The sequence below is a fragment of the Hordeum vulgare genome, chromosome 4H (assembly GCF_904849725.1).
Source record: "Hordeum vulgare subsp. vulgare chromosome 4H, MorexV3_pseudomolecules_assembly, whole genome shotgun sequence".
Classification (NCBI taxonomy): domain Eukaryota; kingdom Viridiplantae; phylum Streptophyta; class Magnoliopsida; order Poales; family Poaceae; genus Hordeum; species Hordeum vulgare.
The window spans coordinates 7440811-7463572 of NC_058521.1; the positions used below are offsets into that span (position 1 = coordinate 7440811).

General features: G+C 43.9%; 1 protein-coding gene across 2 annotated transcripts; it reads right to left on the reverse strand.

The window, feature by feature from the left end:
- Positions 1-2697: 2697 nt before the first annotated feature.
- On the reverse strand, positions 2698-11732 carry LOC123447050 (CSC1-like protein RXW8). 2 transcript variants are annotated; one of them, XM_045123612.1, is made up of 11 exons: positions 11423-11732; positions 8774-9132; positions 8003-8149; positions 7708-7771; positions 7399-7608; positions 5934-6125; positions 5546-5844; positions 4861-5137; positions 4428-4703; positions 3749-3982; positions 2698-3407 (listed from the first exon to the last, which is right to left on the reverse strand). In XM_045123612.1, the coding sequence occupies exons 2-11, from the start codon at positions 9052-9054 to the stop codon at positions 3051-3053; spliced, it is 2337 nt and encodes a 778-aa protein (XP_044979547.1). In that variant the 5' UTR covers positions 9055-9132; positions 11423-11732; the 3' UTR covers positions 2698-3050. The 2 variants fall into 2 exon arrangements, with proteins under 2 accessions (XP_044979547.1, XP_044979548.1); XM_045123613.1 differs by lacking the exon at positions 11423-11732 and adding an exon at positions 11224-11396.
- Positions 11733-22762: the final 11030 nt, after the last annotated feature.

Consider the following 22762-nt stretch of genomic DNA (forward strand, 5'->3'; position numbering starts at 1 on the left):
GGTCGACCAGCCGGACGCCCGCCACGGCACCCGGCGGGGCGCAACCGTCAAGGACGGGCGCATGGCCGACGGCCAAGGCTCCAGCCAGTGCCAACGCACCAACGAAGGCAAGCAGCCATGGCAGGCCAAATACACCTTCGAGGCCATGCTCGACGGGCCTGCAAATTCCACAGCGGGGCCAAGCCGGCGACGCACACCACCCGCCAGTGCAGCTGGTTCACCAAGATCGCGCGTGGCGAGGCTTTGCCGCCTGCACCGCCGCCTCCCGCTCCGGGAGCCGGCGGTGCCCGCGACGACTACCCTCAACAGGATGTGACCTACATCATCTTCACCAGTGAGGATGACGACAAGCACAGCCAGCGCAAGCGCGCGTTGGAGGTCAATGCCATTGCCCCGCTGGTCCCCCAGTACATGCACTGGTTGGACAAGCCAATCACTTGGGCCCGTGAGGACCATCCGGCTATGATGTCGACGTCGGGCGACTATGCACTGGTCCTCGACCCCACCTTCGTCTCCCGGCGGTGCACGTGCTGCTTCACGCGGGTTCTCGTCAACGACGGTAGCAACATCAACATCCTCTACCGCGACACTATGGAGAAGCTCGGCATCCTGGAGTACGAGCTCCAGCCGACTCGGACGGTATTTAATGGCATCGTCACCGGCCACTCTTGCTCGCCGATCGGCAAGGTCCGACTGGACGTGATGTTCGGTTCGTCGAAGAACTTCCGCCGGAGCCGGTCTGGTTCGAGGTTGTCAACCTCACCGGCTCCTACCAGGCCATCTTGGGCCGGCCTGCCCTGGCCAAATTCATGGCGGTCCCGAACTACGCCTACCTGAAGATGAAGCTGTCGGGTACGTACGGGATCATAACCGTCGCCAGCAACTACAAGAAATCATCCGTGTGTGCTCTGGCTGGCTCCAAGCTAGCCGAATCGCTCGTAATCGTCGAGGAGTGGCGACAGGTCGACCGACTTGTGGCTCTCGCCGCGAGCCGGCAGCCATGTCCGAGCCCAAGCTGAAGCAGCCGGCTTCGGAGGCCCAGTTCCAGCCGGCCACGGGCAAAGACACCAAGAGTCCCCCTGGACCCAGCCGACCCCACCGGCAAGTACGTCGTGGTGAGGGCCGGCCTTAGCGACAAATAGGAACGCGAGCTCGTCGACTTCCTCTGTGAGAATCGATATATCTTTGCATGGTCCCTAAAAGACACGTCGGGGTCCCGAGGAAGTTCGCTGAGCACTTTCTTCACATCTGGCCGGACGTTAAGCCGGTCAGGAAACCCGTGTGCCGCTTCTCCGAGAAGCGGAAGACCATCGGTGAGGAAGTTCCCCGGCTGCTAGCAGCCGGCTTGATCATGGAAGTCTTCCACCCGGACTGGTTGTCGAACCCCATCCTGGTGCTAAAGAAGAACAAAACTTGGCGCATGTGTATCGATTACACGAGCCTAGACAAGGCATGCCCCAAGGATCCATTTGCTCTGCCCCGTATCGATCAGAGTGATCGACTCGACGGCCGACTGCGAGCTGTTGTCCTTCCTGGACGCCTATTCAAGCTACCACTAGATCAAGCTAAACCCGGCCGACCCGGCCGACCGGCTCAAAACAGCTTTCATAATCATTAATCTCTGTTATTAAAGAAAATGTGTACATACTAGTGGTACGGTATGCAAACATTAATCTCTATTATTAAGGGATGCATACATAGTCATTGTTGGTACGCTGTAACTAATGCAAAAAAATAATTTAAAAATTGAGTCACTACTCCCTCTGTCGCGGTTTAGAAGGCACAGTTAAACTTATGTGCGTTTTCAAAATAGACAAGGTTTAAGACGCGAAATCAATTACTCTTATTAATTAGTACTAGTACTAGTCATGCATGTGCCCTCCCAATTTGCTGGTCACGCATTAGTACTAGTATTTTCTCAGTTGATTAGTCGCATTAGCATCTACACCTGCTATATCTCACAGCCAATCGATGACTACCTTGGTCCTAGAGATTTTCAAGCGTGCCTTCTAAACCGTGACGGAGGGAGTAATACAACTAAATTAGAAAAATATGTAGTCGTTGTGGGGACACAAACATTAATCAATATTATTAGAGAGAATGCGTACATACTAGTGGTTGTTGGGCCGCAACCATTAATGCAAAAAAAAAATGAAAATCAGGTGTTGAATCAATTTGAAAATCAATTCGTTAATGCATTTAAATTAAAGGAGATGTGTACCGAAGCAGGACTCAATATTATAAATTCGTTAATGATTTACGAAAATTCCATCTTACTCTTTATACATTTAGTGAGGAGTTGTACCGGAGCAGGACTCAATATTATGTGGCATCTTACGAACAACCACATTCTTGCCTGTGACATCACCATGTGCAACGCTTCAACCGAAAAGAAAAGGTGGCGCACCCTTAATAATACTAATATAATTAGCAATTAAAATTGGGGCCGTGAAAACCAGTTTAAACACACAGATCGCAGCACCTGCAGTCAGCAGTGGTATTTGCTATGATGGCAAGCAGACATATGCGGCAGCGATCGGCGTATCCACCAGCGCTGTGTTGCCGTCGACGGTTCCTCTTGGGACTTGGGTGCGTCATGGAACAAGTTAGCACAATGCAATGCTTAGGGAGGTTGATTACCTATCAGTCTATCATATGCACGGCTCAGATCAGGGGAACCATCCTGGCATGTAACAATTGAGAAGAAAAGCACATGTAGGCTTGGATTGCTTCCTTTTACAAGAGCTGGTTTAGCTGAGGTTGCACGAAAACGAACTTGCAACCAGAATGGCCTGAAAGTTGCGCCGACATCGATTTGAACACAAAATTGCACCCTTGCAACCAAAACAGGCAAAATACATCGACTTTCATTCAAAAAAAGAAAGATAAACAGGTAACACTCCATTTTTTTTTTACCCTTGGAGCCGCGTAGTATCCGTATGTGTGTATCTTGTTGTCTCTCTTCTTTCTTTTTTGCATGGTATCTTGTTGTCTCTCTGTGTTGTCCTATGTGCACACTGTATGCGGTTTGTACATTCACCAACCACAGCTCACGCTGACACGCCTCTCTTCTGCAGTCCGATCATGAAACCCAGTGATCTCACCACGCGCCGCAGCCGATCAACGGGGAGCCCTTTCAGGGTCGGGTGAGACAATTCGGGTTGAGAATCGGGCGGCTGTGCCGTCCGAATTGTAGCTCCTGGTTGGCCGGCGCCTTCTTTGCTGCTAGGCTCACCTGAGCTGCCGCTGCCCTCTTCATCTGTTGTGCTGATAGCTGGAACTCTTTCCAGAGATATGTCATCGGCCGATTCCGTGTCGGTGGACTGGCAATAGGCAGAATGAAGGCCCTCGTGAATCTCTTCCATTCTGCCCGATTGCTCGTCTTCTCTGTCCATGTCTATCAAGACCTGTGTTTGCCCAACAACAAATAATGGCAAGTGAGAACTATACATAACAACATCCATTTTCAAGTGGTAACAACTAGCCCCTCCTGTCTCAAAATAAGTGTCGTTGGTCTAGTACAAAATTTGTACTAAATTTGCGACACTTATTTTGGGACGGAGGGACTGCCTCCGTCCCACAATCTAAGTGTTTTTCAAGCTAATGTTGTGGCACGGAGGGAGTATGTCTTATTCAGAGATGCGTCAGGTATTCAGAACATAAAACATGTCAGTTACCTACTCCCAGTTGAAAGCATAAAAATGTTAATTTCTTTCATTTAGGTTAACCTCCATAAACTTATACTAACCTGTGCAGGGAAAGTCCCAAATAACGGCAGAAGGCGCATTCTACAATACTGGTTGAATAAAAGAGTGAGGATGATAAGAGGTACAGTGAAGCCTGCAGCTACTGGGGATTCTTTAAGGCCAAAGACACCAAGGCAGATGATCTGGGTCAGCACCAGAGAGAATATTGTTGCATTGTATGCAATTGGCCAATATAGACCACCTGTGTCGTATCTTGTGCAATAAACATTGATGAACTGAAAATGGTAAATTACCAACCGATCAGGTTATATATAGGAGCACAGAGGACATTCTTCCACGAACATTTTGTAGTGTAAAGAAATCACGAACTAGAAAAACGGTGCGAGTTATCCTACAACTCAGGTAAAATAACTAAAAGATATCGAACCACAATAAAGTTATACAAGAGAAGAGAAAACATATGAAATGGTATATCCAAGACAAAGATTACATTTCACCTCAAATGGAGCTAGCACACGAGAATTTAATTTTGCCCATTATAAAAAGAATAATTCCTTTTCAAAAAAAAAGAATAATTTCAAACAAAATGATCGCATACACATTTGAACATTTTTTTTTTACTTTATTCATAATTATAGACCAAATTATGCATGTAAACTTCAAATAAGAATTTTGTTTACAAACAAATTAAATATTTGAAGTTTATATCTAGTTTCTCACCTGATTTCGGTACACGATGTAGGCAAGAAAGAAGTACAGTAGTAAAAAGGGCAAGATCAGAGGTGCTAGCACAGAGCATGTGAAGCCCAATAGTCCAAACAACAGAACTTTTGGTAGTTCAGTGTGATAGGGAAACGAGAGGATGCAATCACTATCTTCTTTCATTCTCAAAATATATTTCCTTACAAAGTTCCAAATAAGACCAAAGAGCTGCATAACTTCCGACGACAGACTAGCCCATCCTGAAGTCAGAACATACGTGGTAAAGAAGGTAGCCTGAAATGGAAGTAAAAAAGAAGTCATCAATAAAATTAAAATGCAGTGAGAACCTGGAGAAACCCAACCTAAAAACAAATAAATACACTGTATATACCTACTTAAATATCTATCTTTTGCATCTTCATAAACAACAGACCATAAATATGTGATTCACCTGTAAAGGAATTGCCCTAGCAAGCTCCATTGGAATGTCCTTTGGTCTTGATAAGGCATTCAGTTGGTTAAGTGCAGAACCTGATAGGACGTTGACGAAGAAGACATTCCAAATGGTGAAGTATAATACTTTACAGCAGGCGCTTTTCTTCCTTTCACTATGAGAAATAGGTCCCTCTAGTGTCGCAAATAGCATCATGGTTGGGGGGACAGTATATAAAAATATTTGCAAGATCACACTCGGAAGGTATCCAGTTACTAGCTGGGTCATGATTTTCCTGCAGGAGAATTAATGATCATTAAATTTTGATGTAATGATGAATTAAAGACTGTAATATCTCCACACTTGTATTCCCGCCCGTCCGGTTTATAAGGCACATGCGCATTCCTAGATCAAGAATTGGACCGGACAAATATGAATTATATGACTCAAAACTAATACCTTCTAGTTTGAACCACCGCCATAATTGTGATAGCTTTTTTAGATAAAGGGAAGGCCTAATAATTGAATGTTATCTCGGATACTCAACCCTAGATTAAATCCTACTAACAAACTGGGTCATTTTGATTAATGCACATTGTATTGTCAATACAGATCAAGGGATCCTTTGCTGCAGCTGCCCCGACTGAGTTAGACCCTGCATTTAATAATAGCAAGGTGAGTTCTAAGCATTAAGATTACTTACCCTTTCAATAACCCTTTCAGGAAAGGGAGCCTTTGCTGCAGCTGTTCCAGCTGAGTTAGACCTTGTATAAATGTCACAGGTACAAGAAAAATGAACATAAAAACAACAGAACCAAGAAGTGTAGCTATGCGGCGAATCCAAAGCTGCTTGTACGGTAACCAAAGATTTGACCAGTACATGTCGTTACGTTCTGGGGCCAGACTAGTGACCCATTTCATAGGATTAGATGTCTGGAGAATTTTGGATACAATTAGCGCTGCATACCGTGTTTTGAAAAATACAAAAGCAGCCGCACATTCCTGTATTCGGTGAGCACATTTAAAGTAGGAGATTAGAATAATTTAATGAGGATAATAGTAAGCAAAGAACCAAATGATAGCTAATTGACCTCGGCAGGTAAGTTCAAGTTTGAATTTTTCACACAAGGTTTTCCCCTCTCTTGCTCTTCAGTGGGCAACAACTGGAACGAATTTGAGGACACCCCACAAAGACAACATCGATATGTCACAGATCTGCATGTCTGATCGACTGTGGTGTCCTTCAAATGCTTGAACTTCCTATAAACCTTCTTTGCACCTGTCTGAAAAGTAAGGCTAAAAGTTATTACTACAAACAGATAGTACTATATGAAGATGCAGTGAGGGTACTGATTCAAATATCTGAAAATAGTTCCCTCATGATATAGGAGAAATGGACAGCCAAGAAAAGGAATGATCCTGCATCATAAGAGCATGTGTTGCATGTATAATAGTTTTGAATTACCCAACAAAAATAAATACATGTACACTTACAACAGCCTATTCTGAATTTCAGTTCGACATAATGTCCTGCGCAGTTGCACTACAGATTACGCAAAGGACTTAGCATGAGTTTTAAGAGTTCCATTATTTCCCACGTTATGTCTCATTAATGTGCTAGACAAGCCAATAGCAATATGCAAAGATGGTGCTGGTCAAACAGCTCACCGGCCTCTCGTAATCTCATTCTTTATGGTAATTGTAGTCCTGCTTTACTGGTCGAATAAAGGCGGTTTGTGTTGCTCTAAAAAACTACTCCCTCTGTTCCTAAATATAGGTCTTTTTAGATATTTCACTAGGGGACTACATACGGAGCAAAATGAGTGAATATACACTCTAAAGTGTGTCTATATACATCCGTATGTAGCCCCCTAGTGAAATCTCTAAAAAGACTTATATTTAGGAACAGAGGGGGTACAAAATCTATGCATGCTACAAAATATTATTGGTGACAAGTAATCCTAGGGAAGAGATCACAACTACTTAAACAGAGGGATGTTTAAAGCCATGGAACTAGATGTAGATGAGGAGAATGAAGCTGAAGTTGAAAGAAGACTTTCTATCATCTAAACAAAATGATTTGAGGCTGGAGGGCGTGTGTTGGAAGTCATGTCATGCCATGATAGATGCCAACATATTAGTTTGCTATGGACTTGCTAGTTGCTAATTGATGTTAACTGGTGCTGCCCTTATGTTGATGTTACTTGTTATTTAAGTTGCTAAATCTCCTAATATGCAGTCGTATGAGGTATAGTTTCATGTCTTCTGACATGAGATAAAGTACTTTTGTTTAACGCCTAACTATCACCATGGCACCCCTGGGGCCTGGGCTGCCTTGACTGACAATGAAAATGTTGCTCGTGCATGTGCTCTGCGACTGATCTGCTTTTGTTTATCAGTGGCTATGAAACAATTTTAATAGTATTTCATTTTTACGGGATAGTGCGGAGATAAGACTTCAAGTACAACAATATTTAAGCAGGAGTCTCTAGTGGTACTGTGGTAGCATTATATTTCCACAAAACAGAATATCAGGTAACTATAGATATTGCTTACCACTATCTTCTGAAGTTTCCCAACTTTATAAACAACTTGATGAGATAGGTAACTCGGTGCATGGTACGTCGTAAAGAAACTTTCGACAGCGCTGTTGAATGATTCATGAGTTGACCTTGGTATCCCACGAACAAGGACAGTAAAGTGGCTAGCTTTGGTCTTTGTTCGAACAAGATGAAGTAACCTCAGTCTAGCAATATGCTTGTACTCCTAAAGCAACAATGTAAAAATAAATACAAATAAGGTTTCTCAAGATTAAGGTAATTGAACATTTAAGTAATTTTGAATGGTCAAATTACTGGTGCGTACCATATATAGAAGAAAGCAAGCTACACCAGATATGATGTACAGCACGACACAATGGACCCAGAGCCTGCAGTTACGACCAAACAAAATCCACGAGTACTTATAAGTTCCGAAGAAATCTGTTTAAATGACTACGTGACCAGTTTATACGACAGACGCAGAACTATTAACTTAGATCAAAGGTAACACCGAAACATGGAATAAATCAGCTAAACAAAAAATGAAGCATATAAGATGGCATATTCAACTAAACAAATTAGCCTCCTCATAACCAAATAAGAAAAGTTCAATTGCTCACCATTTTGATTTCTCTTGCATATTTCCTATTGTAAATGTCTCCAATGATGCTGAAGGAAGCTGTTCATGAAGCATATCTTGTCCAAAATAATTCAAGGGGAGAACTCCAAATAAACAAAGAATGGCAGCTAAGGAGAATATGCGTATGCTGTTGGAAAATATACATCAGGTAACTGAATTTGGATGTTCGAACTATGAAGTGGAAGGATATACAATAAGCAGGAGCAGAGCAAAGAGGTTTTCTAATATAATTTCCTTTCCTTTTAGTATACAGATGTTTACATCATCTGTAAACAGAAGAAACCCACATCTACCAAGAATGCTGGCGATTAAATAATGCTTGTGGACACAGAAGTAATTAAATTGGACTAAACTGCAACAAACATCCCTCAAATTGTCCATTTGATTAGTTTAGTCTACCGGTTTCATTTTGATCTAGGAGGTGCTTAAGTTTATTAAGTTTGTTGTTTCTATTCATCTCTACATTAAGATATCAGATCACATTCCTATTTTTCTGCAATTATACAAAGTTAATTCGATTTTCTTATTGGATTTTCATATTAAAATGTTCAGAATTTTCTAGTTTGAAGAAGGAAAATCATGTCACTCACATATCAATGATTAAAGTGAAAGCAATATAGCCTAAAAAATCACATCAGCATGTTGCTATTTTCAAAAGTGGACCTTGCACAACTCAAAAGATATCTCTCATAAACATCAAACAGTAAATATTGGAGAGACAAAGAAAGCAAAGGTAAAAAAATGTATGCACCTAAATACTAGAACTCTATTGAAAACAACTGCATCCAAACCAGCAGTAGATAGGATCTCATCCTCCGTGCATTGCAGACTTCTCACAATCCAGCTAGGGGACGGAACAAATCTCTCCAAAATAAAAGCCCCTCGGAGCCGCTTATGCTGCTCAGCAATCCTTCTCCCAAAATAGACCTTAACATTTTGTGGCTGCTTTCTCAGAATGGAATAGAATGACAGGAAAAGTATACAGAGACCAATGTTGATTCCAGCAGAGGTCAGAAGAGCACCAACTTTCATCTCTTTCTAAACAAATATATAAGACTCAATACTCCTTATGTCATCTGAATTCAAAATACTTCATAGCTCTGTTGGTGCCTGTAGGGAAAAATTGGGTTATGAAATTTCATACAACATATATAGAAGATTTACAGACATTATCTTGAATTAATTCTGCATTCACATTCTTCCAATGTGCACAAAAGAAACTAAAACATGAGTATGCACCACCTACAAACAGTCACATGCTGGCCAATTCCATTGCATTTGTTGAAGATAAAGAAGAATAGGACTAACAGGAAACCCTCTCGAAAATGAAGCAAATATTACAGATTAATAATGAACTTTCCTGTTTTATTTTCTTGTCAAACAGATCAAATTTACAAAGACTGAGAAATCAAACCCACGTGATTGACTTAAAGCGAGCAGCCCAATAGAGAAGAAGATGAGGCAATGCTAACTGAATAGCAGAAGCATTTTCTTGTCAAACAGATCAATTTTACAAAGACTGGAAAATCAAACCCACGTGATTGACTTAAAGCGAGCATCCCAATAGAGAAGAAGATGAAGTGGTGCTAACTGAATAGTAGAAGCATCAATTGCTAAGGACGTGCAATATTCAAACAAGAGTAACAAATTTTGGAGCAAAATAACTGGCATTAGACAGGGAAAGATTTGTAGTAGAGAAAATATAGTTCAGACCCAAACTCAAATCAAGCCCAACGAATATGGCTCGTGACAAGCCTCTTTCTTTATTGGGAAAATATTAGCCTGCCACAGATGGTGAACAGTAGGGGTCACACAAATACGAGACAAGAGTTTAGGGGTGCAAAGGCGACTGTAGGAGCCTGTAATGACAAGTGACTGCTAGGTAGATTGGGGGGATTTCAGTGTGAAATTTAGATTTGAAACGGGTCTAGATGCGGTGGGATTTAAATTTCAAAGTATTATATATTTTCTCAAGTAGTTATCCGAATAATTATTGTGGATACAAAGAAGCCCCTAATTATTTGTACATATGCTTATACAAACTAACTATCAAGGTTGAGTACACAAGACGGAAAGAAAACTGGCCAAACATATGATGGATACTCACCCAAAACTAGGTATTGAAGAAAGCTTAGGTGGCCCTGCAGATTATGCCGTTTAGTTAAAGTCTTAAAGCTATATAAGTTGTTTATGTGTGTGCATTTAGCCCAAGCTGTGTTCTGCCGTATTTGTGTTACTGCATTGTAACTATGCAAGCATCATCACCCTTTTCTTGCATGCATGATGCAGATCTCACCTCTATTTTCTATATATAACTACAGGAAATGAAGTGCTTGATTAAAACAAAGCCCGCGAATATCAGATACAAGAGGTTGACTGTAGTGTAAAAGAGTACAGAATGGAATATATATCTGACAAACTTTTAAAAAGAGAATATATATCTGACAGATCCTATGGAGACATGAAGAATCTAACGGATAAAGAAATCTGGTCATCGTCAACGAGTCACGGTGAACTAAGCAATTTCACTTCACAGACAGAGAAATGTTTAAACACTTGGACAGGCCCTTAAACACTTCAGAACTCATACGGTTTGTTCAGCTTCAAAAGCCAAACAGTTCATCGACTAGAAGCGTCCATAGCATCTGCTTTGCTGAACACATAGGTTGAGGCATCCCATCTCATCTGCCCGCAACGTGGCGCCCTAATATTAGAATATCAGCCAAATCCGGTTCTTTTCTTCTTCTTCTTCTGTCGACTGAAGTAACCAATTTATCGACCGGGAGAGTCCACGGCGTCTAGTTCACTCAACATACAGATCAGGTTCAGAAACCCAATCCATCAGCAAACGTCGCAGGCCAAGATTAGAATAGCCAATCCCCTAGGCTACAAATTTCAAAAGGGCGGTTTTATTTTCCATCTTTTGACTTGGAACATAACAAAGGGTTGATCAACTAGAAGTGTCCACAGCATCTGCTTTACTGAACATAGCACATAGGTTAGGTTCAGGCGTTCCACCGGCCGACGAAATGTGGCATCCTAATAATAGATTACCACCCCAATCCAGGTGCTCTCTCCTCTTCTTTTCACTGAAACAGCCAGTCCATCGACTGGGAGGGAGAGCCCATGGCGTCTACTCCTATACTTAATAATGACTCAACATACATACAGAATAGGTTAAGATTAGAATAGCCAAATCACCTAACCCGCCAAATTAAGGAACACCTCGCCCAATCCAATCCAAAACGGGGCACCGAACCAAAACCGAAACACCGGGAGCTGCACCCCGCCGCGGTCCCCCGCCAGATCGCCACGCAAGATGTTACCAAGACTGGCAGGCCGCGCCAAATCCGCCTGCCAGGCTCCGACTTGTAATGACCACGCGAAGAGCATTGCTCACCTGTCAGTCAGGCCTGCGCGGTCGACCGCGTGCGGCGGCGGCGGCGGAACGGGGGAGAAATGGGGCGGGGACGCGGCGGCGGAGGTTGGCCGGGCTGGGGTGCTGGTGGACGGACGGGGATGGGGATTGGGGGGCGATGAGCGGGTTATGTATGTAGCAAGGCAGAGCAGTTGTTGTTGGCGGTGGTGGGAGGATTTGGTGGGCTCCGAGGTGGAAGCTTCGACGGGGAGGATTTCTGTGGGTGGAGGCGGCGGACGGGGGAAAGGGAAAGGGAAAGGGAAAGCGACCCGAGCGCACGACGACTGTGTGGCGACTGGTAAAGCGGGGGAGTCAAAGACACGAGAGCGAAATTTCTTACCGGGGAAAGTGGGGAGGGTACGAACGAGGTGGGGGATGCGGTTGGCTTCTCAACCGTTGCCGCAGGCACGCAGGATGGTGTTTCTTTTCGAGGACTACTTTTTTTAATCTTACGTACTAAAGAAAAAAAATCCCTTCAGTAAATTTTTTTTAGGCCTTTAAGAAAAGTCCCTCGTTTACCTAGGGACTAAAATAGACTTTTTTTTAAGTCTAGTCCCCCTAAAGAAACACCACCTGAATGTCATATGTTGTTTGGCGTGCGGTTCGGACGTGTTGTGTAAGAGCAACTCTAGTAGACCCCGCATCCCGCCCCGATCCGGAAAATAACCGCTAAAATGGAGGTCGGAGCGGGAAAATCTGCCCGATCAAACCCCGCATCTCGTCCCGGCCCGCAAATATTTTGCGGGGCACAGCAAAATCTCGGTCCCAACACGCGTATTCACGGGTTTCCACCTCGTCGTTGCGGTGCCCCGCATATGAGCGAAAGCGGTTGGTGGGGGGATATTTCAGCCCGCGCTTTCCCCCACCAAAGCATATTCCGCGAATATGCTCTTTTACGGGTCCGTTTGGGGGGTCTGCATCTGTCCCAGCCCAGGCCAGCCCGCAAAAGTTGTTTTACACGAACTGCAAACACGTTTTGCCGGCCAGACGAACGCGGGGTTTGCTAGAGTTGCTCTAATTAAACTCTGTATCGATCCATGGGACTGTCCGAACGTGTTTTCCTTCTAAATTGTAGATAAACGTAGGCTTTGCACGGATCGGATCGTTTTCAAACCCGCGTCTGACCGCCTTGATCCATCAAAACCCCTTCCCTTGCCCGTGCACTTCCCGTTCGAAAAAGTTAGAGTCGCTCCAATATATATGTGTCGCATTCATGCCTGGTCAAAGCAGATGCGACTTCTCACTGACGTGGGCATTGAAGCGGCGCGCTTCCTGGTGCAGGCGACTGTTCCACGTTCAAACGACACGATGGACACCCGTCTGTACGTCTGACGTCCACATTAATGCCGCACGGCTGCCCAGACGACTATGCTGGCATCACCCATCCGTCCCTCTGCCACTATAAGTTGCTTCCTCGATCATAGCCACGACCATCCGTCTCCGATCCTTTCACCTCTCTGCGCTACTCCCACCATGGCTTCCTCGCGCTCCAAAGCTCTTTGGGATGGGCGGATGACGGACCAGAAGAAGGAGATGGCTACTATTGCCTTTGGTCGGTTGGTCGACAGGCTACCAGAGGACGACGACATCCTAATGGAGGACGCGGCCAACAATGAGCAGGTGTGCCACCCTCCTTTTCCTTCATGCCACCCTCGCCAGTGCATTGCACCGTGACCATCAGCGGGGCACGTGCCTGTTACATGGACATGGTGTTGGAGGAGCGGCAGGAGCAGTTTTGGGAGGCGTAGGTCGACTCTGTCTATTAGCCACCACCTTCTCCAGAAGCACCAATAGGCGAATGAGCAGCTCGTCGCTGGTAGGGCGATCGCGCCAAAAAGCGGATCTGGTGGAGCAGGCAGCACTGCTTGAATACTACCACTCCACCCGCGACATCCGCCACAACCACTGGCATTACCATCAGCGTCATGCGAAACTGGAGGTCGCCTACAAGGAGTTTGACGAGGCGGTGAACGATGTGTGGGGCAAGACCGGCGATGAGGTGGAAGACACATCCATCAATGAGGAAGAGTAGAGCACAATAGGCCGACGTTGCTCGGGTCCCAAAAAGGCCACCGCTCCTCCCCTTCCGCTGAAGCCAAGCTTGGTGGACTTGACATCGTCGGATGATTAGCCACCTGGCGGCAACGTGTAGGCAAACAACCTCACTTTCCGGGTCTCCGGAGGCGGAGCTGGAGAGCGCCGAGGCATAACTGGAGAAGGCGAAATGTCAGCTCTTGGGGGTCATGGTCGGACACGGGGAATGGGCATCGGCGATCATAGATTAGATGTATTAATATACCTCCGGAGCCGGACGAGCACCGCTTAGTTGATGTAAATATAATAAAATATGCCATATCTATATGAAATCCGTCTTATTTATATAATTTCGATAGTGTTTGCATGAATTTTGTTCAGTTAGTTTGGATGGTGTTTGAAATGTTTCCGGAGAATGTTGGATAGTGCCCTAGTGCATCCGTGTCCGTGGATGGATGCAGAGAAAATTACGGGTCGTCGTTCGAGATGCCCTTAGTGATGCTAAGAATAAAAAGGAATATCACTGTTAGTGTCATTTCTATACATTTTGATTCACGAAATCTTAAAAAATGCCGGAAGAACAATATTAAAATTTCTAGGCATATCTAATCCTCGAATTTTTGAAAATGCAATAATAAAAATAATTTGATGCTCCCTTTGTCCTTAATTACTTGTTATGGAACTAGATGTATCTATGGATTGATGGATCCAAAGCGGCTACCTGGACGGCCATGAGTGCGAAGTTTGTGTGCTCGCAAACCATGGTGTCTTTTTAAAAAATATATCTAAAACCAGAGTTAAAAGTTCTAAAAATATTATAAATAATTCTGTGTAAACTTGTATGTATTCACTATTGATCCATAAAACTTGGTTTTGAAAAAATGTAATTTGTAAGCTGTACAAAAAAACAAATTTCTGGCTCAAAAACAAAAATTCTGGTCCATTTGAAAATACATATTTGTCTTTTTTATATGGCACTTATGAGAATAAAATGAAATGAATTTTTGCACATGTGTAGTATATATGTGTATGTATGTTCGTAAAAAGTTTTTTTAAAAAAATTGTACAGTAAAAAATGTTTTTTTAAACAACCATGATGCCGGTGCACAACTACGAATATTTGGGTGCCCGTGGCTTTGGTTGACATCGCATTCTCACAGTTGCGAGATGGAATGAAGATGGGGCCAAAGGCGATTTTGGCGAGATAGAGAAAAAAAAATGGTTGCCAAGCAATTTAGGGGATTTGGACGTGCAATGTTTTACGTTTTTATTTGCCTTTCTCGGATATCTGTATGATAATAACTTTTATGTTCTATGTGGAAAACAAATTTACGTTTTACACTTGTTTACGAGGACAGGGAACATACGCATACTGGTTTCTTGTTGTGCACTCAAGAGTTAGGCTATTCATACTTTATAATGAGGAACATCATATATTACTATCAAAATAACATAATATTCAACATGATACGTACGATATTTATCTATGTTACTTTTTTTTTCCTACTACATCAACGTTTTTGTTATTTTCGAGTACATATACCGGTTAAGCTACCATCATTATGAAAAGCCTTAAGATAAGGAGCCGATGCAACCGCATCAGTAGACGCTCACAAGGAGAAAGCAAGAGATAAATGGCAAGGTTAACACGAATCATTTTTTTCTTCTAATTAAGTGTTCAAATCGACGGCCACGCCCTTTGTACGTGGTTTTTAGCCATACGCAGGTGGACGGTCGGTGACCAAACTAGTAAAGACAAACAAAACCTGCATAAATAAAATATAGTAACATGCATGTGTCTCACAGGATGCAAAGTGTGCAGCTCCACCGATGTCTTTAGGCTTTGGAACCTCATGTCATTATCAATCTGCATCAGTAATCGTCGGTTCAAATTGGCTATAACCCATTACCCTCGTGCTGTCATTTTCACAGCCTTTAAGAAACTGCGTCGAGGGCAAGGTGCGGTTAGCAGTCGAAATCACGATGATTTGTGGTAATATGTTATTTTCGGTACCAACGTTTTACCCTTTCTCATATTTAGTCGCTTTTATTAGTTAACACTGAGGAAAAAATGGCTAAAAGGTGACCATATGAATCAATCGTGATCTTAAGCTCTTTCTGTTTTTTCCGCGTGGTAGACGAAAGCATTGCATAATTGCACATAATCTATTGGCTACTTTTTCACTAAGGAATGACCTTTTGCTGTTTGGTGCTTTAGACTTTATATGTGGGAATCCGACTCTTCACGATTTCATATCAAGAAGGCTCGAATAAAAAGCAAGATATGTCAAAAGCAAAAAATATTATTTTTTGTCTCTTCTGTTATTAAAGTACATTTTAATCTCTAAACACCATAATTTGACAAATATAACTCTTGACTTTCCACAACAATTCAAGTTGTCCCACTCGTCAATCAAATAATAATCGATGATGTGGTGGTAGTTTCGCACATATATCGTACCCTACTCATGAGAGAAATATCGGAACAAAAAGTATCATAAAATATGAAGAAAATAGTAATAGAATTACAACAAACATAAACAGTGCAAAGCCACTGTTCTAATGGTATACAAATTCCATAACTGAATTAACATGCAAAAGGTCGCTACTACCTACTTTGTCAGAATTATAACATTTTTACCCAGAAAATTTGTTATCATATTTTTATTTAAAATCCTCACATTGCTTTAGTTTACCTCAACAATTATTGGTTTTGATTATCAAGTACACCTTAAATTTACATCTGAAGTGTGGGTTGCACTCTTTTGAAAAATATTCATCAGTTCTTCAATCATGAAGGTGGATTTTTTGGAGGTTCGGGTTTTCTTATACTAGAAGTATTGTTTTATTCGTTGAAAACAAATAAAAGAATGCCAAAAATAGTCATTTTTAAAAGGACACAAATAAAATTCATAGGAACTGACACTTATTTGGGAACTATTTAGAGTATTTATTATTATATCTCATTCTTTGATTCCTGTTCAAATATGGGTCTATTTGGTTCCTGAATTGGGATTTTGGCTATGTTGGCGGCCTACTCACTCGTCAATCTTCATTGCAAGTGGGATGGCTGCCTTCCCCGTTCGTACTCTTTGGTGGCAATCGACTCTTGTCACGGCTCGACTATCTATTTGTGCGGGCATGATTTTCACTTGCGTGGCATCTCACTTTGTATCGTGCTACGCATTTAGCCAGGGGCTTAGCCGGCTCATTCATTCATTGACCGTAGTTACATGATCACTGGTTGACATTGTTTACTATAATAGCAATGATGTTGACCCAGGGCTTCTCTTCAACCTGGCTACCCACTCCATGTAGCTCTTGGGATCGTGTAAATTTGTGATGACAACACATGACGATTTTTTATGGTGCTTCTCGAGTACTGTACCTGGACTTGATCTCCAGGATGAAAACAACATTTTTGGCCCTATGGTTGGTTATACTTGATAATGTCGGTATTTTTGGGTCGTTGACTTGTTAAAGATATTGCCCAAATTTACACAAACTCGATCTTTAAGGTGCAAACCTAGGATTTGGCTTTCGATGGTTGGATCCACCAACAATGACGCTTGAGTATCATTCTCGTTTGCTTGACGTTGAGGCTATGAAACATTTATTATTGTCTTTGTTACATTAAGAGATGGTTGGCGAGGATGATTGTTGTTGTAATTCGTCTAGATCGTCTCTGAGTTATTTTCTTCTTTCTTTCTTCATCTTGTCATAGCTATGTCGTGCATTGGGGTTAGCTAGACATAACATAGTCATGAAGATGCCATGAATTGAGCTACTGTAGCTCAGATGGTTAGGTTTCTCGTGGTTGAACCAATTCACTAAGATTTAAGTCTTAGACTTGACACTGGCGTTTACACTTTATTTATTTATTTCACTGTTTCCGCTATTTTTGTATGTACGTGTATGTGACATTGTTCAAAAAAATCTGAAGATGCCCCGTACCCACGGTACTTTTTTCATACTCCCTTAATTACATTTTTTGAGATTAAATTTAACGGTGAATTTAACCAAATGCGGTGAAAGCAAAATAATATATTATTAAACAGATACAAATTTAGTTATATAATTTTTGCTTCCGCTGTAGTTGATTAACTTAAATCTCAAAAAATACTATATACTACTCCATTCGTTCCTAAATATAAGTCTTTTAACGGTTTCATTAAAAGACTACATACGGATGTATATAGACATACTTTAGAATGTAGATTCACTCATTTTACCGTGTATGTAATTTTCTAGTGAAATTTCTAAAAAAAACCTTAAAAACGGAGGGAGTAAACTTGGGCATATCCCGGGTCGGGCCGGGCTTCGGCCGGGCTTTACAAAGCCCGAATTGAAAATCCCAAACCCAAGCCCGACCCGGCCCGGCCAAAAAACGCAAATCCAGGTCCGAGTCTGGCCCGAATGGTCTTAAAAGGTGAATATCGGGCCGAGCCGGGCGAGACCTTCGTGTAAATCACCATTTTTTGTAAGCCCGAATCCGGTCCGAACTGTTTCTCGGGCCTGATTTTTAAGCCCGAACCCGACCCGAACACAAAGCCTGACTCGGGTTTTTCTGGCCGGACTCAGGCCGGGTCCCCGGGCCGTACTACCCATGCCCAGAGGTAGGAGGGAGTACATTAGAGCATCTCCAACAGCGGCGTCAAAAAACGCGCGCGGGATAAACTGGACTTTTAGCGCGTGCGGGATGAAATCGCGCGCTCCGGCGGACGCGGGAAACTAGCGCGCGGGGGGGGAGAAAGCGGGCGGCCGCGCGCTAGATTTGGCGCACCGCTTTCAGCGCGCCTATAAAATGTGCCGCTCACCACGCGGATGCCCATAGCCACGCGCTCGCTCTCGCCGTTCCCTCTACCGCTCCTTCGCCGCTCTCTCGCCGCTCCCTCTGCCGCTCTCTGATCGCTCCCTCAGCCTCTCCCTCGCCGCTCTCTTGCCGCTCCCTCTGCCACCATGCCGCCGCGTCGCCGTGGAACCTCGGGCTACCACGGCGTCCGTGAGCGCCCCTCCGGCGCCTACTACGCCGAGATCAGGTCCGACGACGTCCGCCTCGGCCTCGGCACCTTCAAAACCGTGCACGAGGCCGCCCCGCGCGTACGACGCGGCGGCGTGGCGCCTAGGGAGGCCTCGTGCGCAGATGAATTATCAGGATGTCTACACGCGCGAGCAGACGCACGACCTCGCCCCTCCACCTCGTCTGATATCAGACCAGGACTGTCAGGAGCACCGTCGGCAGCAGCGCCGACTCCTCATCGTCGAGGAGGACGAGCGAGCCATGGCGGAGTGGCGCCACCCGGAGGACGTCGACGCCGAGAACGCCTTCTAGGCGGAGAGGACGACAAGGCGTCGCTAGGAGCGACAGGACAGACGTCGGCGCAAGTTACTCGCTATATCGTAGTACGGGGCCGTCAACAACGGTTTGCCGTCCATCTTCACTTCTGATGATGAACGTTGGGAGAACGCATGTCTATCTACCTCGAACAACACCCAGAGTGACGACTCGGAGTAGTTTTATCTATCTATGTAGTTTTATCGTGTTGGACTATCTATATTATCGTGTTGGGCTAGTTTATTATCTATATAAATGAATTATGTATCAAATCTATGCATATATTTTACGTGTTGAACTAGTTTTACGTTTTAATTTATAACGTCCGCTAAAACGCGCGGGCGCTAAAACATATTACGGTTGCTGGAGCCGGCGCTCGTCGGCGCGCTAAAAAATGCTAAATCACACGCTGTATTTTTTTTTTAAAACGTCGGTAGAAGCGAAGATGCTTTTATAAAATGAAGGAATTATATAAAAAGGAAGGCGCGTGCTGAGAATCATCCGACTGATATGCATGTAACATCAGCCGCCTAGACCACCATTGGATTAATCTGCTGGATCGACGGGTGGGAATTTATTACATGGGTCGCTTTCCATCCTGACGTATTCGCTTCATCTCATCTTCTGGCGTGACTTGCCGTGCCAGCCTACTTTACGTGCATCTATTGATTTTTACTGTAACGGTCTGGTCAATGCTGCCAAGTCTTTAGCCTTGTCTACATTGCATCTAATCATTTTTTTAGGGTTCATTTGATTGCATTTCAAGAAGAGATGAAAAAATAGAAAAAACAAAAACTTGGTCGTATTTTTGCAATTAAACATATCAGCCAATGCAACAAAAAATACGAAAAAAACAGTAAAAAATAATTCAATCTTTTATATAAATCACTTCTGCAAAAGTATTGTTAAACTAAAAGACCTTTTTTAAGTCACAACAACAAATAGACAAAAAAAGCAATGTTTTTCAAAACAAAAAAATTGTTCTAGTTACAACAAGCTTTGGAGGGTCGGACGACCGTCTTTGCAACAAACAAAAAACAGGGTCTGACCTTCCAACATCGTGTATCTGGTCTGCGGCATCGACTCGTGTGGCCTCATGCTACGATGCGACGCATGCCGGAAGACGTTGCAATGGGAGCGTCTCGGTGTTGCCACAAGTACGCCGGTACGCATCAACGATGTCGCGACAACATGCATTGGTAACCACGGGGATGGCACATCAGTTGTGTGCTTCATCGGCCGTGGCGATGCTGCGACAGCAGCCTAAGTGCTTCGATGATGTTGTGACGACATGCTTTGATGGTCGCGTGTGTGTGTGATGGTTGCGGTTATGTTACGGCGACAACTTGCCTACTTCAATGATGTTGCGATGGTCTGCTTCGATGGTCGGTGTGGGATCTTCGACAGCCGTGGCGATGCTACGATGGCAACCCGACCGCTTCGATGTGATTGTTTGCTTTGACGACCATGACAACGCTGCAATGGAATCTCAATTGCTTCGACGATATTGCGATGCCGTGCTTCGACGATCGCGACGAGTGCTTCGATGGTCGCGACGGGCGCTTCGACAGCCGCGACGATGCTACTATGACAACCCGGCTGCTTCGATGATGTTGAGATGTCGTGCTTCGATGACCGTGATGGGTGCTTATATAGCTACGACGATCCTATGACCAACCATGATGGTAGCATGCTTCAAATGGTCACGGTGATGATTGATGACCATGATGATGTTGTGATAGAGACCCGATTGCTTCAACGATGTTGCGACGACGTGCTTCTCGGCCGTGATGGTGCTGCGACGATAACGACATGGCTGCTTCGACGATATTACAACGACAACCTGGGGCTATGTTGCGACGGAGGTCCGATTGCTTCGACGATATTGCGACGGTGTGCTTCCCGACGGTGGTAGTGTTGCGACGACGATGGTAAGGCTGCTTGGGCGATATTACAACGGCAACCTAGGGCGATGCTGCGACGCAAGCCCGTTTGCTTCGACGATGTTGCGACTTGCGATGGCGTGCTTCCCGACCATGGCAGTGCTGTGATGGCGATGGCATGTCTGATTCGATGATATAATGACAACCCGTCTGCTCCGCAGGTATTCTGATGGGATGCTTCAATGGCCCCGGACTGTACTCTAAACATTGCTATGTCCAAAGCAACCTCGCTAGTACCAAATCCAACAACATCCACGACCAGTTCAAGAAAAATAGCGTTAGAATTCCTGTTTAGTGCTTGCTATGTGCTTCATATGAAGATTTCTGTTTTTTGAACATATTACTTTGAGCGTATTTGTACCATTATGATGCTGCGTGCCACACGATTGCCTCCGAGCGCTCTCGGCGTCACACGATTGCCTCCGATCAGACAGCACGCGACGCGGCTGACGAACCAAGAAACCATCCGACTGTTTTTAAACAGCCGACGATGCTACTAGCGCGGTGCAGCCATGCGGCCTCGTAGGTCGTAGGTGTGGCATCAGATGCCGAGCACCGGCCACGAAGGGTAGATCCACCACGTCGTCTCGCAACGGCCGACGTGCGCGGGTGTGCCATGCCTCGAGTCACGCACACGCGCCCGGCATGCAAGCGATGCACCACCGTCGTGGAGCCGGTCCATTAGGCCAGCATACGTTTTTGTCACATGTGCAGCACATCACACATTCTTCTTTTATCATCCTTTCCACATTATACTACTACTACTATGCGTACTTCCGTCGTTCTCGTGGTTGCCGATGTCTTTGCTTTTGCTTTCGGTGGCTCGGGTAGCAAGTTTGACAATATAAAAGTGGAGTAGATCAAATTTGTGACTCTTGTAACAAGTTTGGAAATATAGGAAGTAGACCAAATCTGCTAGCCTAAGCATGCCTACCTGCCTTAATGTTTGGAACTACTTTGATTTTTTAAATTCAGCTTCGCGTTAGAAAACACAAACCAAATGAAATAGTTTCACGACATGTCGTTCATAAAAAATAAAATCTAAGATATAACTTCGTGTTTTTTTTAAGTTCTTTAGAAGATGCTTTAAAAAATGTAAAAGCTGAAGTTGGAAGAAAATCATCCACCACCGTCAACAGTAAATGGACACCCTTCGTTTTTTCAACTTATCCAATTAAATATATCATTTTTACTAATTTTTTCATTCTTAAAGCCGGAGCTAGATAAAAGACAAACACTAAGTTACAACTTCTATATAAAACTGTCCTAAAATGAATTTAATGAAGCGGAACTAAATTTTATGAAGCAGAACAGTTCTAGATACTACTAATAGATAGGTTTGCATAAGTCTACGACCTTCGACCATGGTTCAAACTTGGAAGGTGGATTCGTCCTTTTCTGCTTGCGGCACAAGCGATGATAATGCCCTGGTGGAGAGAAATAATCTTAAACTTGGAAGATTTAGTTACTGTATTTATTTGTCGCATTTCATACTTTTTGGCAGATACTCCTTCGGTTCATAAATATAAGTGTTTTTAAAGTTTTATTAGAAAACTACATACGGATGAATATAGATATATTCATATGTTCATATGTAGTCTTTTAGTTAAATCTCTAAAAACACATATATTTATACTTAGAAATAGATGAAATAATGAATATATACAATGTCTTTTTTCAAAGGAAAAAAAAGCTATCATGGTTGGAAGCATGGAATGAGTTGGGCAAGTCGTCCATGGACGCGTCCCACGGAAGCAGCGGCGGCGCACGTCGACAGCCCGTAATAAACAAACTGGTCCACGGAGCGGTGCTTCCAGCAATTTCCGCAGGCACACTCCCGTCCCGCTCGCTGCCGCTGGGCCCGCCCAACCGTCGCGTCGCCTCACTGCTCTTCTTCTTCACACATCACACGCCGAGTCCGAGTCCAAACAGCGGAACGGCTCCCCGGAAAAAAAAGGGAGAGAAAAAACAGAGCTCAGTAACTTCGAGGACGCGGCGTGGCGGGGGAAG